Source organism: Somniosus microcephalus, chromosome 30, assembly GCF_052327205.1.
Source record: "Somniosus microcephalus isolate GS21.2 chromosome 30, FLI_Smic_1.0, whole genome shotgun sequence".
Lineage (NCBI taxonomy): Eukaryota > Metazoa > Chordata > Chondrichthyes > Squaliformes > Somniosidae > Somniosus > Somniosus microcephalus.
Window position 1 is genome coordinate 28526123 of NC_141016.1, and position 20943 is coordinate 28547065.

At 48.5% G+C, this 20943-nt stretch overlaps 1 protein-coding gene across 1 annotated transcript in view; it reads left to right on the plus strand.

Annotated features, from left to right (window-relative positions):
• Positions 1-20570, plus strand: part of LOC147098057 (pyroglutamylated RF-amide peptide receptor-like) — a 42824-nt gene extending 22254 nt beyond the window's left edge. The window contains exons 2-7 of the mRNA XM_085970810.1: positions 2577-2679; positions 8986-9179; positions 9758-9819; positions 10598-10785; positions 11553-11637; positions 20427-20570. Coding sequence (XP_085826936.1) covers positions 2577-2679; positions 8986-9179; positions 9758-9819; positions 10598-10785; positions 11553-11637; positions 20427-20570 — 776 coding nt within the window. The remainder of the gene's footprint in view (positions 1-2576; positions 2680-8985; positions 9180-9757; positions 9820-10597; positions 10786-11552; positions 11638-20426) is intronic.
• Positions 20571-20943: the final 373 nt, after the last annotated feature.

Below are 20943 nucleotides of genomic sequence, written 5' to 3' on the forward strand. Positions count from 1 at the left end.
AGGCCTGAGTTAAAATTACAGTCGGGTCTCAATGATGTCATCGGGCCGCAACATGCATGTGTAAAGAAGGACCCTGTTGGCTCCAGGCGTGTGCCCTTGCTGCCTGCTTAGGAGAGCGGGTTAAAATTGCAGATGTTGCGATTGTGACAGTTTTCGGACAGGTAAGGGCCAGGACGATTCTAACTGCCCACCCGCCAGGTTCCCGGGCGAGTAGGGATAAAATCGTCCCGGTGTAGAAAATAGTGAGACTGTGAACTTGTAAATGTATGGAATAGTGAGTGTGAGATATAGTGAGTGAGTGGGTGAAATAGTGAGTGTGTAGAATGGTGAGTGGATGTGGGAAATAGTGAGTGAATATGTGAAATAGTGAGGTGTGAAGTAGTGTGAGAAATAGTGAGTGAACTAAATGATAAGTGTATGGAACAATGAGTACGTTGAATAGTAAGTGTCTGAGATTGTGAAATAGTGAGTGTTACAGATGTCTCGTGCAAAACAAGACACCTTTGGAGAAAATTCGTGTGGTTTGCGCCACACGTTAGCGCCACAAGATGACGCTAAAACGTGGTTGACAGCTGATGCCGGTTCCAGCGCCGCACGCCATATTGGTCTTACCAGTAGCGCTACCGGGGACCTCGCCATCATGGAGATCATGACGTCAGTGAGTGTGCAACGCTCACTGGACGCCCGATTTCCCAACTTCATTATAGCCAATGGACTTACTGGCTGGAGTTAACAACGACAGGTTGAGGTGGCGTGCAGCAGCAGGAAGCCGGCTGCAGCAACGCTATTTAAAAGGATCTTCACCAAACACTTGCACCTGACAGGATTGTGAAGTTTGAGTGGCCGTGTGTTAGTTGCTGCTACTGCAACAGTTTTCTTTAGCAATTTCCAGGTTTTTTGGTATCAGGAGTGTTCTGACAAGCACAAAACTACATAATTATTTCTGGAAAGATTCAAACTACAACTTTTGCTAGATTAATGGGGGCTGTACTGGCAGTTGACCTCACCCTCCTGGATCTACAGCGGAGGGAGCGGAGGCAGGAAGAAAGACAGGAACATGTGCGCAGAGTGAGGAGTCGGGCCATCAGGGCTCTCAACAGGAGGCCTTACCCAACAAAGGTATTCCGAGAGCACTTCTCCTACCCTTAATTAAGCGAGTAGCAATGTATTAGGAGGCTCTGCTTCACCAAGGAGGTGGTCACAGAACTCTGCCACCTCCTTGCAACTAGACCTCCAGCCTCAGACCAGGGTGACCACGGCTCTCCCAGTGGCAGTTAAGGTCACCGTGGCCCTCAATTTCTTTGCCAGTAGATCCTTCCAGTCTGCAGCAGGAGACATAGCTAACATCTCGCAGTTCACCATCCCTCGCTGCATCCGGGCGGTCACTGAGGCTCTCTACAGTCGAAGAAGGTACTACATTAGCTTCCCCATCCCCAGAGAGAAGCAGGACGAGCGTGCATGTGGCTTTGCCAGGATAGTGGGATTCCCAATCATGCAGGATGCCGTTGACTGCACCCACGTGGCTTTGCAGGCACCGCATAACAATTCTGAGATCTTCCGTAACCGCAAAGGCTACCACTCACTGTGAGGGTGCCAGTCAGTTCCTTCAGTAACCTCTAGATGGCACCTTCACTTGTTTGTTTCCTTGTTAATTGTTTCTAGTCTCCTGTGTTAATTCTTAATTGATTGTTATTGGGCTTATGAGTTTCACCTGTGATTTGTAGTATTTAAGTTCTGTGGTTTCTTCTCTTTGTGTTCAGTCCTAACAAGGGAGGTAGTCCTGACAAGGTTCTCTGTCTTGACTAGGTGCTCAGTTTTGACTAACCTTTTGCTCTGTGGCAACTTGCCTTGACAAGCTGGTTGCCATGGTTGTTGCTTGTATTTAAGTCTGTGGTTCTTCCTTTTGATCTCGGTCTTGACAAGTTGCTTAGTCTTGATAAGGTGCTCAGTTTGGACAAGCATGTTGCCTGTGGTAGCTTGTCCTGAGCTCTGTATTGATAAGCCGATTACCCCTGTGGTAGCTTGTCTTGAGTCTTATCTCAGCAAGCTGGTTGCCTAGGTGGTAGCTTGTCGCGAGCTCAGTCAGGACAAGTGGGTTTCCTCATGGAAGCTTGTCCTGAGTTCCTATCTTAACTAGCCGTTTGGTAGTTTGTCTTGCTCTCTTATGTTTGTTATTGTTTTCCTTGTGTGAATCTAGTTATGTGTGAATCTAGTAAAGTAATGTTTAAAGTTCAAATAAAGTACTGTTACTTAAGACTGTATACCTGCTTCTAGCCTCGTCTCTGCACTTGGGTCCAGAACCTACCTCGCTCGGACAGCACGGCCCCGTGACTCCCACCCCCGTGACACTCACTTAATGTGCAGTTGGTATGCGACCACACACAGCGAATCCTCACCGTCAATGCCTGCTATCCTGGCAGCAGCCACAATGCCTTCATCCTGCGCCAGCACTCTTCCAGCCACCACATCAAATTCGGAGACAAGGGCTATCCGCTCTCCACCTGGCTCATGACTCCCCTCCGCAACCCCAACACTCATGCTCAGCATTCATATAATGAGAGCCATGCTGCCACCAGGAAAATCATCTTCCAGACCATCGGCCTACCGGATCAACGGCTCCACTGCCTTGACCACTCGGGAGGAGCCCTCCAGTACCCGGCTGAGCGGGTTTCCCATTTGGTAGTGGTCTGCTGTACCCTCCACAACTTGGCCATCATGAGGGCACAGCCCTTGCCACCAGGGATTGTGGGACCACCTCAGGAGGAGGATGAGGGAGAGGAGGACTAGGAGGAAGATGAGGAGGAGGAGGAGGAGGAGGAACAGGAGCAAGGGAGGAGGCAGCCACTCAATTGACCTTCTGGAAGGGCGGTCCGCGACCTGCCCATCAGACTCTGCTTCGAATGAATGAAACCCCAGATCCTTGTTGCTCACCACATCACCATCATACCATCCCTGTCGTAGGCCATATCACAGCGCAAAGCTGAAATGAGAGACACCACAAAAGAATCCAAAGAGAATTAATAAATTTATCTGTACACATATAACACATAACATCAATACTATTAACTAATCACCCTTGTGCAATCCCTTAGTGCCTGTCGCTCATGTGCCTTTTCCTAGTCTAGTGCTACCCCAGTGGCTATAGCAAGGCTGGTGGAAGGCTGCTGAGTGTCCGCGTGGGAGACTTCAGATGGCCTTGCAGGACACCCTCGACCAGCTCTGGACCTGGAAGGCCCGGCTGTAGACTGCACCACCTCGGCATAGGCAGCAGCAGTCTGGGCTGGCTGGATGACAGGCAGCGACAAGGTGGACTGGCAGCGGTGGGAGCAGGAATGCTGTCATCCTGAGAGAGGACAGCAGGTTCCTGCTCCACTGACACACTGCCACGCTCCCAGGGCAGCATCTCAGCATCCCTAGCAATCTGTTGGAGCACAGATTGCTGGCCTGCTGCGACACCGTGAAAGCCCTGGTCGATGGTGGTTGACCCAGCCATGATGGCAGCATGAGAACAGCCTGAGCTTCCACTGCAGCACTCAGACGTTGGCTCGCTTCCGCCTGTGCTGCAATGGAAGCTGCAACATCGCCCATCATGCGTGCCATAATGTCTGGGTCGCCATGGTCTCTTTGGGAGTCGACCATCCTTTGCAGACTGGAAATGCTGGGCTCCATGGTGTGCGCAGAGCCCCGTGCAATGTTGGAGACGGACTCCTCCATGCTCCTTGCCATTGCCGAGAGGCTCTCTGGCACCCTTGCCACTGCACTTATCATTTCCGTGTGCATGCCCATCACCCTTCTTCTAAAGGCCTCCCCATCGAGGTCCTCTTCTGAATCCTGTGCAGCAGAACTCGCGCGCGAACTCTCCCTCCGGGGAGCTGCCTCCTGAGCTACCCTTTCCCCCTGGCCTTGCTGCAGCCCACTCGTGCCCGGTGCAGATCCCGCTACTACACTAGCCTCTAAAGAACGCGTAGTGCCAGTATCTGAGCTGGTGTCTGCGGGTGAGATGCAGTGACGTGGTGTTTCTGCCTGCTCTCCCGCCTCGCTCTCTGCGGTACCCTCAGGGACAGGCTGCTCAGATGCTTGCTGATTATCTGAAAGCAGAAAGGCACAAGAGTCGGGTTTTGGTGAGGGGAGGGGGGCAGGAAGGGAGAAAGGCATGCATACAGCATGCGTAGCTTGAAAGTGTGAAACGATTGAGGGCTGAGGGGGAAGTGGGATGTGTGAAGAAGGAAGAGGCATGAACATACTGTTGTTGTCCCCAAGGGGGTCACGAGCTGGCACCCAATGATCTGCAGCACTCGATTCTCCAGGTCACTCAGATTTTCAAAGTGGGCTTGGACCCCACCTGTCCGCACCTGCTCCCTCTGGTTGTGCACCACCTTGGCATGCAAGAGAAAGGAAAGTGTGTGAGTAAGTGTGGTGCAAGATGTTTGGGTGATGTGCCTGCCATAGTTGAATAGCTGTCATTGTGTGCAAGGTGTGAGATGTGGTTGTGAGTGTTGCTAGGTAGAGATTGTTGGTGGGTGAGTGCTGGGGGTGTGGTGCCTTGAGCAGTGTGTGAGGCTAGTGGTACAGTTAGTGGTATGTAGCAGTTGTTGAAACCTTCACTCACCCTGACCACCTGTGTGAGGTCGTTAAACTTCTTCCTGCATTGGCTGTGGGTCCTGGGGACCAGAGTGCTGCCCGTGATGTGCTGTGCTACCTCCCTCCACATAGTGCGGAATACTTGTGGTGAGGGCCTCCTGCCAGTTGGCGGGTACAGGACCGCCTGCCTTCTCTCCACCGTGAAAACCAATGTCGCCAAAGCTTCGTCAGAGAATCTCCAGGCTCTCTCCCTGGGGCGGCAATCTGCCATCACAACAACTTATTCACTGCTCCAGATCCTCCTCCTCCTTCTTCTCCTTCTTCTTGTTGGGGCAGCTGCACAGCCAGCAATGCTGAGAATGAGGTGCTGCAGCATCAATGAACCGCCCCTTTAAGTAATGAAACAAGCCTGTGGCAATCATTACTTGCGTTTAGACTGCCCCTGATATTGGTCCAACTTTTCAGTGTAACACCAATGAGCTTGGGTTTTTAGACTAGATTTATGACTGCAATCATTTTAATGAGGAGTGAGGATGAATTTTGCGTGCAGTCTAGACGATTTTCACCTGGTATTACTTAACCATTTTTAGTCTAAACACTTGGCTATTATGAATTTCTAGCCTTTTTTTTCTACGCATGGCTGACTGGTGTGGGAGTTTGCCAAGCTCCAGCCTTTGATCTTGTCCACAGTTGAAAATGGCTAAGTTCTTCTGGGAAAAATGACCATCATCCACACTGAAATATGGCGTAGCCTTTGCCCGGCTCCAATTCCCATAGTCTTCACTTTTCTTCCTCTTTAGTCTGATATAATGTTGGGTTAAAATTACTTAAGAATGTATGAAGTTATAGGAACAGGAAATGATTATTAGACACAAGTCAGCCTGTCCCTTTTGATAGATCAACCCCACTACCCACCTTCTCACTGTATCCTTCAATTCAGAACCACATCTAAATGCTGAGCGGAACAGGCTTGAGGGGCTAAATGGCCTCTTCCTGTTCCTATGTTCCTAAGTGCCTCTCGGTCCTCACTGATGTTGTTTGCTTCAGTGCCCTACCTTGTAATTTACCCCGCAACTCTGGGCCTGACTTCTGTCGTTATTCTTCAGGCCCTGGCGTTCAGCTTCGTGTCAGCTGGTATTGAGTTGCAAGCACATTTCCCATTCTGGCCAATAAAGCGATGCTGAGCTGCGAGGTGTGGGTTAGGACTGCGCCGGTGAATTCCTGCTCTAATCAGCAACGAGGTGGGCTGTCGCTGTGAGGGTGCTTAACAAAGCATAACAAAGACCACCTACTTCCACCTCCGTAACATCGCCCGTCTCCGCCTTTGCCTCAGCTCATCCGCTGCTGAAACCCTCATCCATGCCTTTGTTACCTCTAGACTTGACTATTCCAACGCACTCCTGGCCGGCCTCCCACTTTCCACCCTACGTAAACTTGCGGTCATCCAAAACTCTGCTGCCCATGTCCTAAATCGCACCAAGTCCCGTTCGCCCATCTCCCCTGTGCTCGCTGACCTACGTTGGCTCCCGGTTAAGCAACGCACCGATTTCAAAACTCTCATCCTTGTTTTCAAATCCCTCCATGGCCTCGCCCCTCCCTATCTCTGTAATCTCTTTCAGCCCCACAACCCCCCGAGATATCTGCGCTCCTCTAATTCTTCCCTCTTGAGTATCCCTGATTATAATTGCTCAACCATTGGCGGCCGTGCCTTCTGTTGCCTGGGCCCTAAGCTCTGGAATTCCCTGCCTAAACCTCTCCACCTCACGACCTCTCCTTCCTCCTTTAAGATGCTCCTTAAAACCTACCTCTTTGACCAAGCTTTTGGTCACCTGCCCTAATTTATCCAAATGTGCATCGGTGTCAAATTTTTTGTCTTAAAATACTCCTGTGCAGCGCCTTGGGACGTTTTACTACGTTAAAGGCACTATATAAATACAAGTTGTTGTTGTTGCTTGTTGCTGAAGGAGACTGACTCTTGTTGGCAGGTGTGTTCCTCTGCAAGCAGATGCCGTTTGTCTAAACCTCTGTCTGCCGTGTGTCTGGTGGAATTCTGACCATGATGTGTGTTATAAATCTCATCATTCATCAAGAAACGACTCATGAAATAATGCTGGACGGCCAGCTGGTGGCGCCGTCCAAGGAGTATAAATACTCGGGCGTGGGCCCAGCTTGCCCAGGGACATTTTGTAAGACAAGGAACTAGTGAAGTACAACTAGACCTCCATGTTCTGAAACAAGTTGATTAAAGCCTTGCTTTATACTCAAACCAAGTGCGGAGTGAGCTTTATTGCGCCAATGTGCATCGCGGTTGAACGCTTCCAGCGTGTGTTGTACCCGCTGCGGTCCAGGAACTACTGTGCATCTCAGCGGGGCATGAAACTGGCAGGTAAGCATTACCTGACCATCCTGGGGTTCATTCATTCCTGGTGCATTCAACAAGAAGTGAAAGCGACAGAATAGCAGTGTGAGCAGATCAAGAATCCCTTAGCCCAGCGGGAATGGTGCGTGGGAGAGGTGTGTGGGAGTTTAGAAGAATGAGAGGTGATCTCATTGAAACATACAAGATTCTGAGGGGGATTGACAGGGTAGATGCTGAGAGGTTGTTTCCCCTGGCTGGAGTGTCTAGAACTAGGGGGCATAGTCTCAGGATAAGGGGTCAGCCATTTAAGACTGAGATGAGGAGGAATTTCTTCACTCAGAGGTTTGTGAATCTTTGGAATTCTCTGCCCCAGAGGGCCGTGGATGCTGAGTCTTTGCGTATATTCAAGGCTGAGACTGATAGATTTTTGGACTCTAGGGGAATCAAGGGATATGGAGATCGGGTGGGAAAGTGGAGTTGAGGTCGATGATCAGCCACGATCTTATTGAATGGCGGAGCAGGCTCGAGGGGCTGTATGGTCTACTCTTATTTTTTATGTAAAATAAAATTCTGCCTCCGGCTCCAACCCACCGTCTTCCTGGCCCTTTGGATTTTTACTGCCCCAAATCAGGTCTTCCTAGCCCCGGCCTCCCCTCCTGACCTCGTTGGAACACCCGCTCCCCATCAGAGCCCTCCTTCCACTGACCGCTGGGGATAGTTCCCATGGTTCCCCAGCTTGAGCCTCTTGTCGCTAAATTCCCACTGCCGCCTGCCGGCCAGGCGGTCTACATGACTGGGTGTCGAGCGGGTCTCAGCGAAGAGTTATTGCCGGGTTCGTCACCCACTACCAGGCTTGCCCATACCCCCCTGCTCCCCCCCTCCCCGTTAATATCGAGGCCAATGTCTTGTTACTGGGTGAGTGGTAACAATTCAGCTCCCTGGTCGAACAGCTGGTAAACCACTGGGACTGAACGTAGCTGAGTCATTACAATTGGTCTCAGTTTGCCGGAGCGAGGGAAAGGAAGAATCAGTCAGGCCCCACCCCCCGCTGATCAGTGATGGGAAGTGCTCAATTGAGAACACCGTGCTCAACTGTGATGGCCCCCCCTGTTGAATAGCTAGGCAGCAATTGAGGCTCAAAAACCGCCTCTAGGGCAAGGTGCTAGAGGGCACTTATGAAATGATACCACAGCAAGAGTTAATTACATTTGAGGGAGGGAGAAGGGTTTAATCATTCTGACATGAATCAGTCATTCATGAAAGAAAGACTTATGAAATAATACTGAACGGCCTACGGGTGGCGCTGTCCAGGGCAAGTGTGGCGGAGCCACCAAAGGACTCAGAGCAGTTGTACATAATTCTTTAACAGCATTGTAGTTACAGCCTGTGTCTGTACCTTTAATTACACTGTTTAACTGTACTATGTCTAGTTACCTTCACAGCGCAGTTTTAACGTGATGACGTCATGCCGTTAGTCACGTGATCCCCCAATGGCAGGAAGAACTTGATGACGTCATGACGTCAGCCATCGGACCAGCCCAGCAGTCCTCGTGCAGCCTTCAGAGAGAACAGACCGACTATCGATGTATTCCAGCAGTTTCCAGTTAAAACCAGTTTTGTTTCATTAAAGTTCTTTGTTTTAATTGCCTGAGTCGAACTCAGTCTTTTCGCTAGGAACCTCCGTTCCTACAAGAGTATAAATACTCGGGCATGGGCCCAGCTTGCGCAGGACATTCTTTAACAGGGACTAGTGAAGGACACAACTAGACCTCCATGTTGTAAAACAGTTGATTAAAGCTTTGTTTAACGCTTAGACCAAGTGCCTAGTAGTTTTCTTACGCCACATTCATTCTCATCTCATACTGTGTGGCTTGTGTATTGGACCCTCATTCCTTTATGTAGCAGGTCTTTTATTTCATCTTCATACATCCAAACTGGGCTTTTGGCTTCTCAGTTCTGTTGCTCGTTGCTGTGTGAAATTGACATGGTTTAGCGAATTTCGCAGTAATATATCTGATGTATTGCCCGTTTTTTTTTCTGTCCAGTGAGCCCATGAAAGGAGTGAAGCTGCTAGTTCCAAGCGAGGACAGCAGGGATGAGCTGCAGGGAGTGTGGGCGTCAGTTGTGAATTCAGCAGCTGCCTCCCTCACAGCTCGCTTCAAGCCCCCTTGGCCCCGATGGTTTAAGAGGCCGTTCCGCCCAACGAAAGCGTTTGCCAAACTTCTTTCATTTGGAGAAGGCAAGCTATGGGGGTAGAGATTGGTCAGCGATGCGCCCCCTCTGTTTGGGCATTAAAGGGGCGCAGAGCTGACCAACGTAGCAGCGGGATGGACTGCGCCAAGGCGACACAGGCCTTCGGCTTGCGGCTAAACCCGTGGGGCCGCCTAAAGCAGGCGTTAGAAGCCTTTAATATGCAAGGCCCAGACCAGAATCTACCCATGTGTCACTTTTGATGCATTGCTTTTTGCACACAACGTGACTTTAATGTCGCATGGTTGCAAACAAGCTGGCCAGGTTTCTGGAATATTTTCTTTGATGAGGATTGTGCCCTTTGGTTGAATGTTAAACTCAACAGGCGGTCATTTTGACTGAGGATGATGGTGTAAAACAGGCCATATTGAATCAGCTGCCCGATTTTAATTTCCATTGAAGTCAAGCGGGGGGAGATGGCTGATCCGTTTTACGCTATCACCCAAAGTCAGAATGGCTCCCGATGGTGCTCGGTGCTGTTTACCTGTTTGTTTTGCCTCGTGTTCAGTGTACAAGCTGTGGTTTAAGCCCATTCCTATCTGACTGATTGACTTTCTGGTATTTCAGTGGCGGTCTGGTTGTCCGCAGCGGCCACCGCCTCACCCATGTGGTACGCACAGCAGGTTGAGGTTCAAATCAGCTTCTTTTCTTACACTCTGTCCTGCACTATGAACCTTGGCCCCTCACCTCGCTATCCCAACAAAACAATGTGACTGAATGTCTCTCTAAATTTGCCTTGTTGACAGAATTCTAGTAAGATGCTGCTATAAAGCTAGCCACGTGCCCTTCACTCCTACATCACTGCCCTCATCATCTTCTAACTTGCATTTTACCCTGCTCAGATAGTTCCATGTGTCCCTTGTCTATAAGTGAAACGTTTCTCTGCTTAAAACAGTGAACTTTATACAACGCAATATAAATTACACTTCCACCCACCCCGCTTCCTGTAAGGACTCTATTCCATTCTCCCAGTTTCTCCGTCTCTGTTGCATCTGTTCTGACAATGCCACCTTCCACACCAGTGCTTCCGATATGGCTTCCTTTTTCCTCAATCAAGGATTCCTCTCCATCGTGGTTGACGGGGCCCTCGACCATGTCCGTCCTATTTTCCACACTTCAGCCCTCAACCCGTCCCTTCTCTCCCAGAACCATGATAAGGTCCCCCTTGTCCTCACCTTGCACCCCACCAGCCTTCACATTCAATGCTACACTTCCGACCCAATGCCTCTCAATGTAAAGACCCTTACAGACTGACTCCCACATTCACTCCTTCCTTGGCTATTTATTCTGTGAAAGGGGTCAGTGCTTTCTTTCTGGATCTCAGCCCCTCTTGTGTAATGTTGCTGTTTGATTTTTGAGCAGGTTCAACACGATTGCCTCTTTGAAGTCCACTACATCTGCTGTTAGGAGATATGGCATCAGCCCCAGCAGAGACAAGCCTACACCACCACCATTCTGCTGCTGGTTTTCTTCATTCCGTTCATTACATTGGCCTTCATCTATGGAAAGGTAGCACATGAGTTGTGGCTCAAGCACCGTGTTTACGATTCCATGCTTCAAACTCTGTCCAGATATGAGATGAACAAGAGGACCAGGTAGAGTTCTAGCAAGAACATTAGCCAGACAACAGATACTTTGAAGTTTACTACAGTTTGATGTGGGTTGATGGTACTGGAGATTTTCTTGGGAAAGTTTTGATTGGGGTTCCTGTAAATAGATTTTTTAAAGTTAGACTTCACTGTTGTCATGAAGATTTCAGTGACATGTTAATGGTGAGTGGGCAACATTATCTGTTGAAGCTGTGAAAAATACCTAGCAGTGCAATCAGAGATTTTGTCTTTCCAAATTTGGGATGTGTCTGAAGAGAGCATTTTACGTTGCATAAAACCAGGATTTACACTTCTATGTTGCTAGGGTTAGATGAAGTAGGGTGGGAGGAGGCTCATATGGATGTTCTCAGTCACACACCATCCTGACTTGGAAGTATATCGTCGTTCCTTTATTTGCCCTGGGTCAAAATCCTGGAACACCCTCCCTAACAGCACCGTGGGAGTATCTTCACCGCGCGGACTGCAGCGGTTCAAGAAGGTGGCTCACCACCACCTTCTCAAGGGCAACTAGGGATGAGCAATAAATGCTGGCCTTGCCAGCGACACCCACATCCCATGAGTGAATTAAAAAAACATGATGTACTCAGTAAATGATGCTCTCACTGAGTGATGCTCTCAGTAAAGGTACAGTTTAGGTGTGTTCTATTGTATTGCCAAGTTACGATTTATTTCTGCATTTGTGTTCCAAAGTAATTGTCCAACAGTGACAAGAGCGGGTTTGGTAAGTTGGCTATGCCTGTCTGTGTCCACAGAAAGAAGAGGCGTGCGGTGAAAAAGATGGTGGTGGTGGTGGTTGTATTTGCGGTTTGCTGGACTCCATTTCATCTCGTCACTACGGTAACGTATTCCGATCAACTCAGGGGAGTCACCAGGTGAATTCCCCATTCCCCAATACTGAGCACGGGGCTTCAGTACAGTTAATGTTCCTCCAATCTTCCATCCTAGGTCATGGGGGCAGGACTGGAGGAGTCTATAAATTGCCCAAAACATAGACCTGTGATTCATGTCTGAAGCAGGTTACAAGCAGCTTGATCTACAAGTCAAGGTCCCTTAAAAGAAGGGACTTACATTTATTTAATTCACAACCTCATGACATCCCAAAGCGCTTTACAGCCAATAAAGTACTTTCAAATGTAGTCACTGTTGCAATGTAGGAAACGCGGCAGCCAATTTGCGCACAGCAAGTTCACTCAAACAGAAAATGAGATTAATGATCAGATAACCAGATGATGTTGGTTGAAGGATAAATGTTGGCCAGGACACCAGGATAACTCGTCCGCTCTTCTCTGAATAGAGATCTTTTACATCCATCTGAGAGAGTAGACGGGGGCCTTGGCTTAACGTCTCATCCGAAAGACGGCACCTTCGACAGTGCAGCCCTCCCACAGCACCGCACTGAAGTGTCAGCCTGGAGTTTGTGCTCAAGTCTCTGGTGTGGGACTTGAGTCCACAACCGCAGAGGCGGAAAGGTGCATATATTTTGTACTTTTGTGACTACACTTCAAAAGTACTTTATTGACTGTAAAGCACTTTGGAATATCCCGAGGTCGTGAAAGGCAGGGTATAAATGCTGTATCTTCCCATATTGGCCCCCAGTTTAGACTTCAGCCGAGTGGACCAGGGAGGTCCCAAGTTCAAGACTTCGTCTATGCTGAGTCAATAGTAAGGGAGAGGACTATGATTGGCTTTAGTGCCCCAGGTTTCCTGCTCCTGATCACTATCCAGTGAGTCATGCTAAAAATTAATGTGTTGGTGTTGGGCGAGAATGGGATCATGCTGAGTTGCAATCCTCCCCATGGATGGATAACACACCAGCTATACAGACCCAAACATGGCGAATGGCCACTTGAGGGAGATCCATGATGAGTAGCAGGTGCCTATGGAGGCACCCCCTAAAAGGCTGGCTTTAAGACAGAAGAAAGTATCAGAACACAATAGTTCAGATATTGACTGAATGCTGTGTTATCTTGAGTGCAGAATGAACAAAGTTCATCTGCTGCTGAATCCCTCGTTTTTATTACCTCTAGACTTGACTATTCCAATGTTCTTCTGCCCGGCCTCCCAAACTCCACCCTCCATAAACCAGAGCTTATCCAAAACTCGGCTGCCCATGTCCTAACTCGCACCATTCACCCTTCACCCCTGTGCTCGCTGACCTTCAGTGGCTCCCGGTCCGGCAACACCTCAATTTGAAAATTCTAATCCTTGTTTTCAAATCCCTCCATGGCCTCGTCCTCTCCCTATCTCTGTGACCTCCTTCAGCCTTACACCCCCCCGAGATCTTTGCGCTTCTCTAATTCTGGCCTCTTGAGCATCCGTGATTTTAATCACTCCACCATTGGCGGCCGTGCCTTCAGCTGCCTGGGTCCTAAGCTCTGGAATTCCCTCCCTAAACCTCTGTCTCTCTGCCTCTCTTTCCTCCTTAAGATGCTCCTTAAAACCTATCTCTTTGACCAAGCTTTTGGTCATCTGTCCTAATATCTCCTTATGTGGCTCGGTGTCAAATTTTGCTTGATAACCCTCCTCTGAAGCGCCTTGGAACGTTTTACTACGTTAAAGGCGCTATATAAATACAAGTTGTTGTTGTTGTTTGATGCTGATGGGTGTTTTTTTGTGAGAAACCTTTGCCCTTTCAGCCATTCTAAATTATCTTTCTCTGCAGGCAAACTTCAGTTGCGTGCAGACAAGGAGACTGTTGTCTTTGCTTCCGTACAGCTTTTGGGTTTCAGTAACTCCATCTGTACTGGCTGTGCTAGACGTGCTCCTATCTAGTTATCCAGCAAGTTAAACACTTATTCAAAATAATTCTTCGTGAAGCCGTTTGCTGTTTGAAGCCTTTACTTGAACAATTTTTGTGAAACTGTAAACAAAGATAAAGTATGTTTTGTACATAAACTGAGTACTATATATTCGATATTACATAAGATATAAACATATTTACAACAGTAGAATAGACTAATTGTATAACTAACTAACATTTGGACTAACTTCTGTAACTATCAAATATTAACCTTTTATAAACATATTATTGTCAAAATACTACTCTGACAACGTTGCTATTATGCTAACAAACAAAGATACTCACAGATATTGCGCTTGGCCTAACATATGAAATCAGATTACATTGGATTGTGAAACCCTCATGGAATCCTCCATTACTGCCAGGTTCTTCCTGGAATTCTACTTCCTGGGATTCTACTTCCTTGGTTACACAGGAAGAAAGGTACGAAGGTCAAATGACATCTCACAGGAAGAAAGGAACAAAGGTCAAATGACCTCACACAGGAAGAAAGGAACAAAGGTCAAATGACCTCTGTTTCATACAAACACACTGCCAACACATAACCACCACCAGAGGGTGCTATCTGCACATAAAATAGTCCATCGGTCCAGAATACTCCCCGTCTGGGGTCATTAACAACTCCACATAGTCCGAACTCTACTTGTCACTGGAGTCCTCTGGCGACAAAAGAAGAACTACCTCGGAGACGGTCCGTCGGTGTCGATGATAGGATGCAGCTTCATTAGACTGCTGTGAGGAGGTAGGTTGCGTTCTGCTACGCACAGTTCCAATCTGGGTATGGTGAGGTCTGGCTGGGGCGCCAACTTGCCTCTATCAAAGACAAGGCTGATTTTGCTTTGTCCTTCTTGAGTGGTGACCTTCAGGTAAGCCACGCTTGCAATGGCCTTAGCGGATGCGTCTGCAAAGACGCAAAGCTCTTTGAATTGGGCATTTAAGGGAGAGAAAGGTGAATAGCAGCGAGGTATTCGGATCTCCTGTAAGTCTTGGAGTGAGTCTCTCCATCTGTCCCACTCTGCTTCCATCTCTTCAGGGAGAGGTGAATCCCACTCTTCAGCGCATGTGGAGAGTTCCCTGAGGAGCAGCCTGCCTTGTATGGTGACAGGGGCTAAGAAGCTGAGAGGGTCATACAGGCTGTTGACTGTAGAGAGCACTCCTCTACGTGTGAAGGGTTTCTTGACATGTAAGACTTGGAACGTGAACGTGTCTGTTGCTATGTTCCACGACATCCCTAGGCTACGCTGTAGGGGGAGGTCATCAGTGAAGAGGTCTAGGTCTTTGACGTCCTTAGCACGATCTTCAGGGGGGAATGCCTCCATCACTGCTGGTCTGTTAGAAGCTATCTTATGCAGCCTGAGGTTGGATAGTGCAAGTAGTTCCTGGGCTCGTCCGAGGGTACTGATGGCCTCTGCTTCAGTCGGGAATGACTTCAGTGCGTCGTCGACATAGAACTCTCGTTCGATGAACCTTCTCACATCACTGCCAAAGTCGTCGTCTTCTTCCTTGGCAGCTCTCCTTAGTCCGTATATGGCGACAGCAGGGGATGAGCTATTCCCAAAGACATGGACACGCATTCTGTAGTCCACAATGTCTCTATTGGGGTCATTGTCCCGATACCACAGGAAGCGAAGGACGTCTCTGTGGTCTTCTCTCGCCACGAAGCAATGAAACATGTGCTGGATATCGGCAGTGATGGCAACGGGCTCTTTCCTGAATCTCATGAGCACTCCCAAGAGGCTGTTGTTAAGATCGGGCCCTGTGAGGAGTACATCGTTGAGAGAGACTCCCTGATATGGTGCACTGGAGTCAAACACCACGCGGATCTGTTCCGGCTTTTTGGTGTGGTAGTCTCCGAAGGAAGGGAGGTACCAACACTCTTGGCCTTCCTGGAGTGGAGGAGCTATCTCTGCATTATCGTTGACAAGCATTTTCTTGACAAATTCTAGGAAGTGTGCTTTCATCTCTGGCTTCTCTAGTGTGCGACGGAGTGAGTTAAGACGATTATAGGCATAACCCCTGTTGTTCGGCAGCCGTCGTCTGGGGTTCCAGAAGGGTAAGGGTGCAACCCAGCTGTTAGAGCTGTCACGAGAGACCTCATTGTCCATAATCTGGAGGAACCTCATGTCGCCGATCGATGGAGCAAGTTTGTGGTCATTGGCGGTGCGACAGAAGACTGACTGACCCGGGTTCTCTCCAGTGAGCATCATCTGTGTGCTGTCTGCGGAGATCAGCGCTGGGGGGGTTCTGAGGCTGGGCCGTATGACTGAACTCTGTCACTCGGATCTGACTACTGCATGGGGTAAGGTAACTTGGACGACCATTCTCCAAGATGGAAGTCTTGAGTGTGCTCACCTGAGATGGCTTGTGAGTGCCCTTGAGGCACACATCTCCAACAACGACCCAGCCGAGGTCTAGCCTTTGGGCGAAAGGGGCGTCATGTGGACCGTTGATCTGTTCCCTTATCTTATGTACCCTCAGGATGTCCCTTCCCAACAACAGAAGTATGCCTGCATCTGGATCAAGAGGTGGGATCTCGTCTGCAATGCGTCTCAGATGACGGTGATGATGAGCTGCATTCGGAGTGGGAATCTCAGAACGGTTGTCGGGGACTTGATTACATTCAATGAGTGTAGGAAGGGGGAGACTAATCTTCCCGTCGGCTGACTTTGAAAGTCCAGCACACGTCTTCAGCGTGTAAGGCGACGGACTTCCTTTGACCTTGAAGATGTTGAAGAACTCGGATCTTGCTAGAGAACGATTGCTTTGTTCATCTAGTATGGCATACATCTTTTCAGATTCCTGACGACATCCTGCAGGGTACACATTAACGAGGCATATCTTGGAGCATGCTCTTGCGCTCACTCCTTCTCCACACACCTCGGTGCACCTGGATGTAATCTCCGGACCAGCAGCTCCCTCTCTCTCCCCGCCATGCTCTGAAGCGGGAGGAGGCGTCTCTGACTTCCAAGGAGCTGGGCCTGGGTGTAGTGCTGAAACGTGCCGATCACTTTCACCTTCAGTGCATTTTGCATCTACCTTGCAGTTCTTGGCGAGATGGCTCGTGGAAGAGCAGCACTTGAAACATATAGAGTTCTCTTTAAGATATTGTTTCCGATCTTCCAGGGACATCTCCCTGAAGCCTCTGCACTTCTTTAAAGGATGGGGCTTGTTGTGGATAGGGCATTGTTTGCTCATATCCTCAGGTTTCTTCTGAATCTTTGTGTGCTCAGTTGAGGACACTTGCATTTTGTGGACAGATATTGGTATCTTTCCATGTCTGTCGAACTTGCCTCTTCTGGCATGTGCTGGGTGGGCGGAGAAGAAGTTGAAGCTGGGGTCGTTCCTGGCTTTGGCTTCCTTACGGATGAATTTAACGAACGCAGAGAATGTGGGAACGCCACGTTGTGCTTTAGCTTGAACTTTGATCCAAACGTTATCCACTTCTCCTGCAGGTTAAATGGAAGCTTCTCAATGATGGGACTTACCCCTCTGGAAATGTCTAAGTACGATAGACCAGGTAGGTAGCCGTCCTGCTTTGCGGCTTCGAGTTCCGACAGCAGATCTCCAAGGTCGCGGAGCTTCTGGGGTTCCTTACTCGTCAACCTCGGAAAGTTCTCCAACCTGTCGAAGAGAGCCCCTTCAATGGCTTCGGGCGAGCCGTAGCTTTCTTCCAGCCTCACCCAAGCCTTCTTCAACCCCTCTGGCAGCTGTCCCACATTGGCCACTTTTATTCTGCAGGCCTGTCCGGCGGACTCTGGGCCGAGCCGCTTGATAAGGAGGCCGAGCTCTTCTCCTGCCGACAGGTCTAAGCCCGATATGGCATCGTGGAAGCCGGACTTCCAAGCCCGATAATTCTCCGGCCTATCATCGAACTTGGTTAACCCTGTAGTCACCAGCTGGGTGCGTGCAAGGTATTTGGCAAGGTCGTAGGTGCTGGGACCTGTGCCAGGGTTGCCTTGGCTAGGGGCTCTGTTGGGGGTCTCAAGGAACCGAGAGGGGATTTGCCTCTGACTTTCTCTATTCGGCGTCCTATTCCTTTGCACCGTGTCTTCCGTTCTGCTGGGGGAGACTCTGCGGCTTGAGGCACGCCGTCTGCTTTGACCTTGGTTGGCAACTTGTGGCATGTTATACGAAGTGCTTGCGTCTGTAGAGATGTGCGGGCCTTCATCCCTTTCTCCTGTAAAATGTATGTCGGCATGGTCGCTCACGTAATCTATGGTGCGCTTTCGTGGACTCTGCCATGAAATGGGAATTAAAGGTTTGTAAGCTGTCTCGGGATCAGCTCCCTCCAAGATTGCCTCGAATACTTGTGTCTCGGCTAATGCAGCATCTATCTCTTTTTGTTGCTGCAGAGCGTCTAATGTGGCTTGGAGACGGGCCTGTTCAGCCTGGCGTTCCACTTGGTGACAGGCCTGTTCTGCTTGAACATAAGAACATAAGAAGTAGGAGCAGGAGTAGGCCATACAGCCCCTCGGGCCTGCTCCGCCATTCTATAGGATCATGGCTGATCTGAATCTAGACTCACGTCCACTTCCCTGCCCGCTCCCCGTAACCCCTAATTCCCTTATCTGCTAGGAAACTGTCTATCTCCATTTTAAATTTATTTAATGTTGCAGCTTCCACAGCTCTCTGGGGTAGCAAATTCCATAGATTTACTACCCTCTGAGTGAAGAAGTTTCTCCTCATCTCAGTTTTGAAAGCGCAGCCCCTTATTCTAAGATTATGCCCCCTAGTTCTAGTCTCACCCATCAGTGGAAACGTCCTCACCGCATCCACCCGATCAAGCCCCCTCACAATCTTATATGTTTCGATAAGATCGCCTCTCATTCTTCTGAACTCCAATGAGTAGAGTCCCAACCTACTCAACCTTTCCTCATACGTCAACCCCCTCATCTCTGGAATCAACCGAGTGAACCTTCTCTGAAGCGCCTCGAGAGCAAGTATATCTTTTCTTAAATATGGAAACCAAAACTGCACGCAGTATTCCAGGTGTGGCCTCACCAATACCCTGTATAACTGCAGCAAGACTTCCCTGTTTTTATACTCCATCCCCCTCGCAATAAAAGCCAAGATTCCATTGGCCTCCCTGATCACCTGCTGCACCTGCATACTAACTTTTTGTGTTTCATGCACCAGGACCCCCAGATCCCTTTGTATTGTAGCACTTTGCAGTTTCTCTCCATTTAGATAATAACTTGCTCTTTGATTTTTTCTGCCAAAGTGCATAACCTCACACTTTCCAACATTATATTGCATCTGCCAAATCTCTGCCCACTCACTTAGCCTGTCTATGTCCTTTTGCAGGCTTTTTATGTCCTCCTCACTCATTGCTTTCCCTCCCATCTTTGTATCGTCGGCAAACTTGGATATGTTGCACTCGGTCCCTTCCTCCAAATCATTAATATAGATTGTAAAGAGTTGGGGTCCCAGCACTGACCCCTGCGGAACACCACTAGTTACTGATTGCCAGCCCGAGAATGAACCATTTATCCCAACTCTTTGTTTTCTGTTAGATAGCCAATCTTCCACCCATGCCAGTATATAACCCCCAATCCTGTGATTTCTTATCTTGATCAGTAATCTTTTGTGTGGAACCTTGTCAAATGGAGTCGGGCCTGTTCTGCTTTTATTTCTATTTCGCTGTTCGCATGCGCAGCTCTGGCTTGAGCTGCCACTAGCTTAGCCCGTGCTCTGGTGATAGTCATGCTTATTGTAGAACCACCTGATGACCGTGAACCAGCTTGCGATCTGACGTAACCGGAGCTTATAGACCGATTGTCACCTTCTACAGTTACGTCTGCCTGTTTAAGGTCATCTCCTCGCTGCAAAGTATTTTCGTTATTATCTTCTGACATGTTGATGTGAGGTAGATGTGCTCTACGAGGTTAAGGCTTACACTGGGTTCCTCCTGCTCCGCTCTTCACAGCTAGCTGTATTGCTATCTTTTCACTGTACTGGCCGCGCTAGACGTGCTCCTATCTAGTTATCCAGCAAGTTAAACACTTATTCAAAATAATTCTTCGTGAAGCCGTTTGCTGTTTGAAGCCTTTATTTGAACAATTTTTGTGAAACTGTAAACAAAGATAAAGTATGTTTTGTACATAAACTGAGTACTATATATTCGATATTACATAAGATATAAACATATTTACAACAGTAGAATAGACTAATTGTATAACTAACTAACATTTGGACTAACTTCTGTAACTATCAAATATTAACCTTTTATAAACATATTATTGTCAAAATACTACTCTGACAACGTTGCTATTATGCTAACAAACAAAGATACTCACAGATATTGCGCTTGGCCTAACATATGAAATCAGATTACATTGGATTGTGAAACCCTCATGGAATCCTCCATTACTGCCAGGTTCTTCCTGGAATTCTACTTCCTGGGATTCTACTTCCTTGGTTACACAGGAAGAAAGGTACGAAGGTCAAATGACATCTCACAGGAAGAAAGGAACAAAGGTCAAATGACCTCACACAGGAAGAAAGGAACAAAGGTCAAATGACCTCACACAGGAAGAAAGGAACAAAGGTCAAATGACCTCTGTTTCATACAAACACACTGCTAACACATAACCACCACCAGAGGGTGCTATCTGCACATAAAATAGTCCATCGGTCCAGAATACCATCTGTAATCCCATCATCTACGCGGCCCTAAAGGAAAACTGCAAGAACTTCTACAGCACCACCTGCTGTCAGAGGAGGAGGATCGGCAGAAGAATCGGAGTCTCTGCTGTGGAGAGTCCTGTCCTGGGTAAGAGGCTGGAGCGCAGCGCTCAGCAACCCCACACTGTCCCTCTGCCCTCAGAGCCGTGCCTGGCCTGGGAAGACGAACCGGGCCAGAGCACCCGCTTTCCACACGTTCACCTCTTCAGGGGCCACAGCGAAGCTGACAGTCAGGGATCCAATCATCTCTCAGTGCCCCAAGGCACAAGACCGCAAGAACAAGTGATGCACTCACTGACTTCGTGCGAAGAGTTTTGAGTGCATACCTAGGCAGCCCTCTGTTCCCATCTAATGTGGGAGATTGTTGAGTGTCCATCACATTCCAGACATCACTCATTGTTCCATCCTGGTTTACTTCTATTTGACATAATCTACAAAAATAATTGTGCGGAAAAAGGTTTTGCTCTGACCTTGAGATAAGCTGGTATTTCCTCAAGGTCCCTTTTGTTTGATTCGCTGTTTGACATGCACAGAAAGCCATTGCTACGTTGAAGAATCTCCGGACCATAAATAGAGGAAAACAGATCAAATTAAGATCAAGGCCAATTATATATTGTGTCTCACACATCCTGTGACACACTTCCTGTGACACATTTCCT